The 11,842-nt window shown below is 40.1% G+C and overlaps 1 protein-coding gene across 1 annotated transcript; it reads left to right on the top strand.

Annotated features, from left to right (window-relative positions):
* The first annotated feature begins 623 nt into the window (after positions 1-623).
* LOC139300500 (myosin heavy chain, fast skeletal muscle) lies at positions 624-11,509 on the top strand. Its single transcript, XM_070923618.1, has 39 exons — positions 624-827; positions 944-1,087; positions 1,248-1,404; positions 1,552-1,579; positions 1,680-1,794; positions 1,869-1,961; positions 2,047-2,110; positions 2,268-2,366; positions 2,476-2,579; positions 2,678-2,816; positions 2,928-3,046; positions 3,130-3,279; positions 3,366-3,536; positions 3,634-3,940; positions 4,241-4,311; positions 4,400-4,487; positions 4,576-4,693; positions 4,814-4,937; positions 5,027-5,163; positions 5,296-5,551; positions 5,796-6,038; positions 6,138-6,314; positions 6,432-6,577; positions 6,692-6,782; positions 6,886-7,275; positions 7,408-7,534; positions 7,701-7,819; positions 8,126-8,322; positions 8,439-8,622; positions 8,700-8,865; positions 8,958-9,082; positions 9,392-9,700; positions 9,781-9,984; positions 10,078-10,203; positions 10,315-10,485; positions 10,630-10,734; positions 10,820-10,915; positions 11,024-11,155; positions 11,406-11,509. The coding sequence occupies exons 1-39, from the start codon at positions 624-626 to the stop codon at positions 11,421-11,423; spliced, it is 5,814 nt and encodes a 1,937-aa protein (XP_070779719.1). The 3' UTR covers positions 11,424-11,509.
* Positions 11,510-11,842: the final 333 nt, after the last annotated feature.

The following is an 11,842-nucleotide window of genomic DNA, read 5'->3' as shown; positions in this document are numbered from 1 at the left end:
GCCTAATTTGCTTTTACTTAAAATCACATTAATGTTACATGACTCTTTGTGATCACATTTTTTCATGTCAAGTAATCTTGAAAGGATAATATTAATCAAAGATGTCACTTTCTTTAGTAAAGCAAGGAGCAAAATTAATTTTGCTACTACTCTTAGCAGTTAATTTAGAAAAGCTTTACTGTGAATCTGTTATTTGATATTCTTTGAACAATCAAAATACTTTGGAATCACTGGAGAGGCTATGAAAACGGTCTTCATAGTGGTGTAGGTACTCATATAACTGATGTTATTAAAGCTTATGGAGCCCTGAAAGGTCACTAAAATAGGTTACAATTCATGTAGTGTGACTGCTGTTTACTGTTGTAAGCACTAGGCAGTGGAAAATATTTTAATTCTGTGTCCTCTTAAATGATCACTTTCTTTAATAGCATCCTTAGACAGCAAGAGTTCTGTGGCACTCGGTTTGGGATAAACTGAGGTAAGACTGTCAGCAATAATACAACCTAAATGATATTCAGATTCATAACACCACAAAAATCATGACTTAAACTATATCACAATGTCATATATTTAAAGTAATTCAAACTCATTCTTGTCTTTTCAGTCCCCAATAAAGTGCCATCATGAGCACAGATGCAGAGATGGCGTCCTATGGCCCTGCAGCCATGTACCTCCGCAAGCCTGAGAGGGAGAGGATTGAGGCCCAGACTGCTCCATTTGATGCCAAAACAGCCTTCTTTGTGACTGTTCCTGATGAGATGTATCTCAAGGGTAAACTCATCAAAAAAGAGGGTGGCAAAGCCACGGTTGAGACAGAAACAAAAAAGGTAAGTGGATGAATGCTTTATTTGAAATTCTTGAAATAGGATGACATTAATCCCATAAAAGATTATTTGAAATACTGTCCTAGTAAAAACGTTTTTTTGCTGCATTTCCTATTCAGACTGTCACTGTAAAAGAGGACGAAATCTTTGCCATGAATCCTCCAAAGTTTGACAAGATTGAGGACATGGCCATGATGACCCACCTCAACGAGCCTGCTGTGCTGTATAACCTCAAAGAGCGTTTTGCATCATGGATGATCTACGTAAGCGATTAATTTAACACTTAGATCAGCATGAACATACAAACTTTTACTAGTGGTGGTTTCTTTTCTTGACAGCCACTACTCTACATGAAGTTCAGATTGAAATGATACATGTCAATGAATGAATGAATTTTAGCAATAAACTTTCTTCTCTTTCCAGACCTACTCTGGCCTGTTCTGTGTCGTCGTGAACCCCTACAAGTGGCTTCCTGTGTACGATGCTCAAGTTGTTGGGGCATACAGAGGCAAAAAGAGAGTTGAGGCTCCACCCCACATCTTCTCCATCTCTGATAATGCCTATCAGTTCATGCTCACTGGTAGGATATTTTATTTGGAGAAGAAGACACATACATTTGTCTTTACATGACACACAAAAGGAGACACATCAGATATGACATGAAATGTGACTGTATTTCGACCATATATGGTATTTTATGAGACATAAAAGTATTTGTTCATTTCAGATCGTGAGAACCAGTCTATCCTTATCACGTGAGTATTATACAAATAACTGAATAACATTATCAGAAATGTACAGATATGAAAAAAGAAAATAATTCTAAAACAACTCAAGACATCTCTCTCCCCCCAGTGGAGAATCAGGTGCAGGAAAGACTGTCAACACCAAGCGTGTCATCCAGTATTTTGCAACAATTGCAGTAACTGGAGGAGCTAAGAAGGCTGAGCCAACACCTGGCAAAATACAGGTAAAATGGTTAGAGAATTGTCTGTTTATGGATTCTTTACAATCTACAACATATATTCTAATATCTTTTTGTAGGGTTCGCTGGAAGATCAAATCATTGCAGCCAACCCCCTGCTGGAGGCCTATGGTAATGCCAAGACTGTGAGGAATGACAACTCCTCGCGTTTTGTAAGTGTTAAAAGGGAAAAAAATAAATATAAGCTTTTTGTGCTACATTTTAAGAATCATGCTAACTAAAATCTGATATGTTTAGGGTAAATTCATTAGAATTCACTTTGCAACCACTGGCAAACTGGCGTCAGCTGATATTGAAACATGTAAGTAATTTTCTACATTTTGGTCTGTCATCTTTGTTTGAATCTACACTTGAGTATGATGCTAGTTTTGCAAAGAATTTAGGAGACATTTGTTGCCACTGTATGATGTCATGCATGCAATATACTGTAATCTGACCCTGATTATTGTTACTCTTAGATCTGCTGGAGAAGTCCCGGGTCACCTTCCAGTTGTCTGCTGAGAGGAGCTACCATATCTTCTATCAGCTGATGACTGGCCATAAGCCTGAGCTCCTGGGTATGTAACGACAGAGCATGAAAATTAGGAATTTAACAGTAGAATTAAGACAATGGAACAGCAGAAGAATTGCTAGATTTATTCATGTATTTCTTCTAATGTTTTGCAGAGGGTCTTCTGATCACTACCAACCCTTTTGACTACCCGATGATCAGTCAGGGTGAAGTGACTGTCAAGAGCATCAATGACGTGGAAGAGTTCATTGCAACAGATGTAAAGTGTCAATTCATTATTATTCTAAAGTTGCAAAATTAAGTATTCAAGACAAAAATGTCACAGATGTTGATGGTTTTCTTTCATACGTGATGCAGACTGCCATTGACATTTTGGGATTCAGTGCAGAGGAAAAGTTGGGCATCTACAAGCTGACTGGAGCTGTGATGCATCATGGCAACATGAAGTTCAAGCAGAAGCAGCGTGAGGAGCAGGCTGAACCTGATGGCACTGAGGGTATATCTGATATTGATGTCTTTTAACAAATCTACCAAGGGTAAGAACACAACATATAACTCTAAAAAATGTCCCAGTTCACTGACAGCTAGAGCTTTGTCTTTCCATCAGTGGCTGACAAAATCGCCTACCTCATAGGCCTGAACTCAGCTGATATGCTTAAAGCTCTGTGCTACCCCAGAGTCAAGGTTGGAAATGAGATGGTGACCAAAGGTCAGACTGTACCACAGGTATAGAAACTGAGGAAACATGAAACATCTACAGACACCCACGTCTGGTTTAAAACTTTTCTAATGTTTTCCCTTGTTTCTAGGTCAACAATGCAGTCAGTGCTCTGTGCAAGTCTATCTATGAGAAAATGTTCTTGTGGATGGTCGTCCGTATCAATGAGATGCTGGACACAAAGCAGCCAAGACAGTTCTTCATTGGAGTGTTGGATATCGCTGGATTTGAGATCTTTGATGTAAGTAATTTGAAGAACATTTCAGTTGCATCACATATCATCATCATCATCAATGTTTTTCCATGGGACTGATTTTCAAATTACAGTTCAACAGCTTGGAGCAACTCTGTATCAACTTCACCAATGAGAAACTGCAACAGTTTTTCAACCACCACATGTTTGTTCTGGAGCAAGAGGAGTACAAGAAAGAAGGCATTGATTGGGAGTTCATCGACTTTGGTATGGACTTGGCTGCCTGCATTGAGCTTATTGAGAAGGTAAGACAATTCTGTCAGGTAGAATTGAAATGAAACCTGTCTTCTGACTACCTGCTAAGTTGTTGATTCTTTTTAATATGACATAATATCCTTTCAGCCAATGGGCATCTTCTCCATCCTTGAAGAGGAGTGCATGTTCCCCAAGGCCTCTGACACAACTTTCAAGAACAAGCTGCATGATCAGCATCTGGGCAAGACCAAGGCCTTTGAGAAGCCAAAACCCGCAAAGGGCAAGGCTGAGGCTCACTTCTCCCTGGTTCACTATGCCGGCACAGTGGACTACAATATCACTGGCTGGCTGGACAAGAACAAGGACCCCCTGAATGACTCAGTTGTTCAGCTCTACCAGAAGTCTTCGAACAAACTGCTTGCTCTTCTGTATGTAGCCCATGCTGGAACTGATGGTAAGAAGTCCAAACTGGTAATCTGTTAATTCATTTTACTAAGTTAAAACATTCTGTTTTTATGTGGAGATAAACCTGTGTAGAAACAAAGGCAATGATTCAGTGGCATTGTTGCAAGTTTTTTGGAAAAACAGAGGCTACTGGTGGTGGCAGTGAGGAGGATGGTGCAAAGAAGGGTGGTTCCTTCCAGACTATCTCTGGATTAAAGATTTCCACTTTTCACAGAGGAGAAAGTTTAAACACGTCTACAGTGTTATTTATTCAGTCCCATTAAGGCAATTTAATTATTTTTCAAAATAGAGGCTGCTGGTGGCAAGAAGGGTGGAAAGAAGAAGGGTGGTTCCTTCCAGACTGTGTCTGCTCTTTTCAGAGTATGTATTGTTTCATAATTTTGGATAACAATTACAAACCTCATCTTAAAATACTGATGACCTATTATCTTATAATGCTGATCCAAAGGAGAACTTGGGCAAGCTGATGACCAACTTGAGGAGCACTCACCCTCATTTTGTCCGTTGTCTGATTCCTAATGAATCAAAGACGCCAGGTAAGAAGTTCATAATCCACCTTTCTGCACTTTGTGTAACATGGTAATATGAAGAAATGTTTTAAAACAATAACTTTGCAATGTGCAGGTCTTATGGAGAACTTCTTGGTCATCCACCAGCTGAGGTGTAACGGTGTGCTGGAAGGCATCAGAATCTGCAGAAAGGGCTTCCCCAGCAGAATCCTCTACGGTGACTTCAAGCAGAGGTGACAATAATTTTTGGTATATGCATAACAAATTCAATTGATTTTACTTAAGCATTGAGTTGAATAATGCCAAACAATGGTTGAAATAGATCTAAATAACACCATCATTTTCTCTTGTAGATACAAAGTATTGAATGCCAGTGTCATCCCTGAGGGACAGTTCATTGACAACAAGAAAGCTTCAGAGAAGCTGCTGGGCTCCATTGATGTGGACCACACTCAGTACAAGTTTGGGCACACAAAGGTTCATTCTTATAGACAATATTAACAGATTTTGTCGTCTTGTTGTATTGATGAATGATGATGACTAAATTCCTTCACTTGACAATATAGGTGTTCTTCAAAGCTGGTCTGCTGGGTACCCTGGAGGAAATGAGAGATGAGAAATTGGCTTCGCTGGTGACCATGACTCAGGCTCTCTGTAGAGGATATGTCATGAGGAAGGAGTTTGTTAAGATGATGGAGAGGAGGTATGATAATCATATACTATACTGAACGGTTCTGTCCATTTGAATAGTGTCCAGATATTATATTGTAATCCTCCAAGTTCTACAAAATCCCAGTGTAGTAGAAGTAACATTTTGTTCATGTATATCTTCCAGAGAATCTATCTTTTCAATCCAGTACAATATCCGTTCATTCATGAATGTGAAAAACTGGCCATGGCTGAAACTGTACTTCAAGATCAAGCCTCTTCTGAAGAGTGCTGAGACTGAGAAGGAGCTGCAGCAGATGAAGGAGAACTATGATAAGATGAAGACAGACCTGGCTGCTGCCCTGGCCAAGAAGAAGGAACTGGAGGAGAAGATGGTTTCCCTGATGCAGGAAAAGAATGACCTGCAACTGCAAGTTGCATCTGTGAGTAGAATGCATGAGCAGATGTGATTTGTTTTTATTTTTCATTGATTAAAAAGCCCAAGTGATTACTGTCAGTCACGCTAACATATTTTGGTGGGCTACATGGTGACTAAATTGTGTCTCTGAAGTGTCTCAGTTTTGTAAGGTTTCAACACTACAATCTGCTGAATACTGATTTGTTCAACATGGCTAATCTCAAGTATATTTAATACCACATATTGTGTATGTTTAAAACACACTGTAGGAAGGTGAGAACCTCTCTGATGCTGAAGAAAGGTGTGAAGGGCTCATTAAGAGCAAGATCCAGCTCGAGGCCAAACTCAAAGAGACATCTGAGAGACTGGAGGATGAAGAGGAAATCAATGCTGAGCTGACAGCCAAGAAGAGGAAACTGGAGGATGAATGCTCTGAGCTGAAGAAAGACATTGATGACTTGGAGCTCACCTTGGCTAAAGTGGAGAAGGAGAAACATGCAACAGAAAACAAGGTTCACATAACTTATTATATATACATATTATACATTATTCTATCAATGTTTAAAATATGTATAGATATTAATATACAAATTAAAGTAATCCTTTTTTAGGTGAAAAACCTGACAGAGGAGATGGCATCTCAAGATGAGTCAATTGCCAAGTTAACCAAGGAGAAGAAAGCCCTCCAAGAGGCCCATCAGCAAACACTTGATGATCTCCAGGCAGAGGAAGACAAAGTCAACACTCTGACCAAGGCCAAGACAAAGCTGGAACAGCAAGTGGACGATGTAAGAAAACAATTTTTTGACTTTGTGGTTTTGCCCTGTAATCACTTGGTATTATTGGTATTGATGCTCTGTCTTTTAAATGCCTCAAATCAACAATTATTAACTGTCATCTGAAAGCTCGAGGGATCACTGGAGCAAGAGAAGAAGCTCCGCATGGACCTTGAAAGAGCCAAGAGGAAGCTTGAAGGAGATCTGAAACTGGCCCAGGAATCCATAATGGATCTGGAGAATGACAAGCAGCAATCTGATGAGAAAATCAAGAAGTACATTTTTTGTTACTTTTAATCCTTACATTTTATTATTGCCATAATGCCCCATAACAATCTTGAGTCATCTAAAATTATAACAGCAAAAATGTTTTTGTTCTCCTCTTCCAGGAAGGAGTTTGAGACCAGTCAGCTCCTCAGCAAGATTGAGGATGAACAGTCCCTTGGTGCTCAGCTTCAGAAGAAGATCAAGGAACTCCAGGTATGTATTTGACACGAACAGTAAACTCAGTGAATCAAAAACAACATGTTGTATGTATGTTCCAGTTTATAAGCCTTCTTAATATTATTATCATCAAATCTAGGCTCGTATTGAGGAGCTGGAAGAAGAGATTGAGGCTGAGAGGGCTGCTCGGGCTAAGGTAGAGAAGCAGAGGGCTGACCTCTCCAGGGAGCTTGAGGAGATCAGTGAGAGGCTTGAGGAAGCTGGTGGAGCAACAGCTGCCCAGATTGAGATGAACAAGAAGCGCGAAGCTGAGTTCCAGAAGTTGCGTCGTGATCTTGAAGAGTCAACCCTGCAGCATGAAGCTACTGCAGCAGCTCTCCGCAAGAAGCAGGCTGACAGTGTTGCAGAGCTGGGAGAGCAGATCGACAACCTTCAGCGCGTCAAGCAGAAGCTGGAGAAGGAGAAGAGCGAGTACAAGATGGAGATTGATGACCTGTCCAGCAACATGGAGGCTGTTGCCAAATCAAAGGTGAGTGGCTTGTATATAAGTGAAGGATTTAGCTCTTTATATACAACATACAACCAAAGCATCTATTGAAAAGCAGTTGTTTGTGTTTCTTAAATACATATTTTTCAAATATAGCACATTTATTTTTGATAGGGCAACTTGGAGAAAATGTGCAGAACTCTTGAGGACCAGTTGAGTGAACTCAAAGCCAAAAATGATGAGAATGTCCGCCAACTGAATGACATTAATGCACAGAAGGCCAGACTGCAGACGGAGAATGGTAAGTCACCTGAAATAAAAACCATTCTGTAGGTAGAGTTTGTCACATATGATACATTAACACACTAAATTGCAACATGTATGTTTAATAGTGTCCTGTATTGTAGAAATAAATACTTAAATGAAAATGATCTTAATTAATAACACATGAACATTTTGTCATTCAGGTGAGTATTCCCGCCAGCTTGAGGAGAAGGAAGCTCTTGTTTCCCAGCTGACCAGGGGCAAGCAGGCCTTCACTCAGCAGATTGAGGAGTTGAAGAGGCACGTTGAGGAGGAAGTGAAGGTATGACTAGTTTACATGTCCTGTTATTAGGTTTTAACAGGGGCTGAATTGAGTTCTCCTTTTTAAATGTAATCATTAAAAAAACATATCGCTATTATTGCTGACTGAAATCTTTTTATGAATTACATTTTTGTCAGATAATGAAAAAAGATATCAATATTACTTGATGTTAGTGTAGTAGCAAATATGATAGATGTAAAAGTAAATGATCCAATACTAAATGAACATGTTTCAACTTGATAAAGTACTTATTTACATGTTCTTGTCTTCATAGGTAAGTTACAAATGTTTTGTCATGTTCAACAGGCCAAGAATGCCCTGGCCCATGCTGTTCAGTCAGCCCGCCATGACTGTGATCTGCTCAGAGAGCAGTTTGAGGAGGAGCAGGAGGCCAAGGCTGAGCTGCAGCGAGGAATGTCCAAGGCCAACAGCGAGGTGGCTCAGTGGAGATCCAAATATGAGACTGATGCTATCCAGCGCACTGAGGAGCTGGAGGAGGCCAAGTATATAACCCTTTCTATTGTTCCATAAATTAAACAAATTTGAATACATTGTAGTGTAGGTAATTTTCTTCGTATAAGTATGCAAGAAAAAATAAAGCCTTGCTTGGTCACTTCAGGAAAAAGCTTGCTCAGCGTCTGCAGGATGCTGAGGAATCAATTGAGGCTGTGAACTCCAAGTGTGCCTCTTTGGAGAAGACCAAGCAGAGGCTGCAGGGTGAAGTGGAGGACCTCATGATTGATGTGGAGAGAGCTAATTCTCTGGCTGCCAACCTTGACAAGAAGCAGAGGAACTTTGATAAGGTACATAAATATGACAAAGAAAACCAAACCAGATTTATCCAAATGAAAAACATTTTTATTCACCTATATTATTCTAGGTCCTGGCAGAGTGGAAACAGAAGTATGAGGAGGGTCAGGCAGAGCTAGAAGGGGCCCAGAAGGAAGCTCGTTCTCTCAGCACTGAATTGTTCAAGATGAAGAACTCTTATGAGGAGGCTCTGGATCACCTAGAGACCATGAAGAGAGAGAACAAGAACCTGCAACGTATGTGAACTTTTATACTTATAATAATACTGATTATATACCAGCTCTTAAAAATATAATTTGTTTTGTATTGTTTTTCCTCCTTTGTATAGAGGAGATCTCAGACCTGACTGAACAGATTGGTGAGACCGGAAAATGCATACATGAGCTGGAGAAAGCAAAGAAGACAGTGGAGACTGAGAAGAGTGAAATACAGTCAGCACTGGAGGAAGCTGAGGTACAACAACATCAGGAGTTGACAGGGAGTCATAAAAACCATCCAGCAATCAGTCAGTTCTTGTGTTGGGTTAATCAAACTTGTGTCATGACATGACAAAAGGCGTTTGATGTAGCACTTTTGTCTCCAAATTAGTTTGGTTTGGTACATTGATATGCCACTAAAAACAACATGCTCCTACTGAAAATAGTTCAAATTTTGTAATTTTTAAGAAAAAAATGAAATAGGCTGATGGAAAAGGGGTCTGTTAGCATTTTTAGCTTCTATCACATGTCTTCAAATGTCATAATTGTTTTAAACTACACCAAGGGTGCACTTGAGCATGAGGAGGCCAAGATTCTCCGTGTTCAGCTCGAGCTCAACCAGATCAAAGGTGAGGTTGACAGGAAGCTGGCAGAGAAGGATGAAGAGATGGAGCAAATCAAGAGGAACAGCCAGAGGGTGATAGACTCCATGCAGAGCACCCTCGATGCTGAGATCAGGAGCAGGAATGATGCCCTGAGAGTGAAGAAGAAGATGGAGGGTGACCTGAATGAGATGGAGATTCAGCTGAGTCATGCCAACAGGCAGGCTGCTGAGGCCCAGAAACAACTGAGGAATGTCCAGGGACAGCTCAAGGTAAGGATTAAATTATCATTTAGCCAAAAAACAAATTAAAAAAGTACAAACGGTTCTTTATTTGTTGTTGTTGTTGTCAGGATGCCCAACTGCACCTTGATGATGCTCTCAGAGGACAGGAAGAAATGAAGGAGCAGGTTACCATGGTGGAGCGCAGAAATGGCCTGATGCTGGCTGAGATTGAGGAGCTGAGAGTCGCTCTGGAACAGACAGAGAGAGGACGCAAAGTGGCTGAGCAGGAGTTGGTTGATGCTAGTGAGCGTGTCGGACTGCTTCACTCTCAGGTTTGTTGCCTGTTATATACAAGAGAATACATCCTCCAAATAAGATACATCAAAATGGTTTATTAAATTTTTTTTTAAAATATCATTATTCAGAACACCAGTCTTCTGAACACCAAGAAGAAGCTGGAGTCTGACCTTGTCCAGGTTCAGGGTGAAGTGGAAGATTCTGTTCAGGAAGCAAGAAATGCCGAGGAGAAAGCCAAAAAGGCTATCACTGATGTGAGTTTACATCTCAAGAACTGCTTAATGTGGTCTACTTGTATGTGTTCAATAAGTGGTGTTTTTTATTTTTCAGAATAAACTGGAATTAGAGAGCATTTGTCGTTTCAGGCTGCCATGATGGCTGAGGAGCTGAAGAAGGAGCAGGACACCAGCGCTCACCTGGAGAGGATGAAGAAGAACCTGGAGATCACAGTCAAGGACCTGCAGCACCGACTGGATGAGGCTGAGAACCTCGCCATGAAGGGTGGCAAGAAGCAGCTCCAGAAACTGGAGTCCAGGGTATGAACTGTATAAAAAAACTCACAATACGACATTTCTGGAGGCACATCACAGTTACATTGTGTTGAATAAATTCTACTTTTATTGCTTTCTACTAACATTTTTGTACATAATAGTGATGAATTATTTATCATCACTTTACAGGTGCGTGAGCTGGAAGCTGAAGTTGAAGCCGAACAAAGACGTGGAGCTGATGCTGTTAAAGGAGTCCGCAAATATGAAAGAAAAGTTAAGGAGCTGACTTACCAGGTAATTCCTACAAAAAAAACAGACTTTAACTCCTCTTTAATTCTCTATTCTTCATCATTTACTGTATAATCCTGTGTCTGTGCAGACTGAGGAGGACAAGAAGAATGTGATCAGACTTCAGGATCTGGTGGACAAGCTGCAGCTCAAAGTCAAGGCTTACAAGAGACAGGCTGAGGAGGCTGTAAGTCAAATACATAATGTGACACATCATTTATAGTTGATTAAATAATAACATCACTATGTTGCCCTGTCCTGTAACTAAGGCAATATAACTCCAAACATTTCACAGGAGGAGCAGGCCAACACTCACTTGTCCAGGCACAGGAAGGTTCAGCATGAGCTGGAGGAAGCTCAGGAGCGTGCTGACATCGCTGAGTCCCAGGTCAACAAGCTGAGAGCCAAGAGCCGTGATGCTGGGAAGGTATCTTTGTTGTTTGCATGATCACAATATTAATTGTGTTGACATTGGAAGTCAGTAAAATTATTTGATTATGTGCACTTTCACTGTTGACAGTATGAATCAATATCCCATCTGATACAGTACCCAAATCATTTCATATTTGAATTTCCATATGAAAAGAAAGAAAGAAGAAAGAAACTAACTCACTCAGTAACTTCATTCATAAACTTTAAATTTTGCTATGCTAATTGATTTCCCTCTCTTTTTTTAGTCTGAGTCTGCTGAATAAGAGTCATCATCCAGTTGAGGCCTTTCAACAGAGTTCATAAAATATGAACGAGTGGTTGGGGGCTCTTTAACATTTCAATAAAGATAATAATTGTCATCATTATCGTGAATCCTGTCATTTCCTTTCTGATGACTAATTTATTTGGTTACCCAGATAAATATTTTGTCCAAAACTAAGTACAGCAATTAGCCATGCTGTGATGTCTTGTGGTACAGTATCAGCAGCACTGTACCACTGTGAGTGTGTGAGTACAATATGGACATTTTAAATGTTATGTTGTAAAAGTATAAAGCTGCACAAAATGGAAATACATGTGTTTGAGATATACTAAGCTTGTAAGTGGAAACCTTAGATTTGGAATATGGTGCCTTAGGCCACTTAAGGTATCAATATATATATATTTTTGATTGGTTTGCAAT

The sequence above is a fragment of the Enoplosus armatus genome, chromosome 17 (assembly GCF_043641665.1).
Source record: "Enoplosus armatus isolate fEnoArm2 chromosome 17, fEnoArm2.hap1, whole genome shotgun sequence".
NCBI classification, from domain to species: Eukaryota; Metazoa; Chordata; class Actinopteri; order Centrarchiformes; family Enoplosidae; genus Enoplosus; species Enoplosus armatus.
The sequence above is the reverse complement of the archived record's forward strand: the minus strand, read 5'-3'. Positions and strand labels throughout refer to the sequence as shown.

Coding starts and splice junctions, on each gene's coding strand:
- LOC139300500 (XM_070923618.1), top strand. CDS start 624: ATGAGCACAGATGCAGAGATGGCGTCCTATGGCCCTGCAGCCATGTAC. Junction 6,578..6,691: donor TCTGATGAGAAAATCAAGAA/GTACATTTTTTG, acceptor CTCCTCTTCCAG/GAAGGAGTTTGAGACCAGTC. Junction 9,083..9,391: donor CAGCACTGGAGGAAGCTGAG/GTACAACAACAT, acceptor AACTACACCAAG/GGTGCACTTGAGCATGAGGA.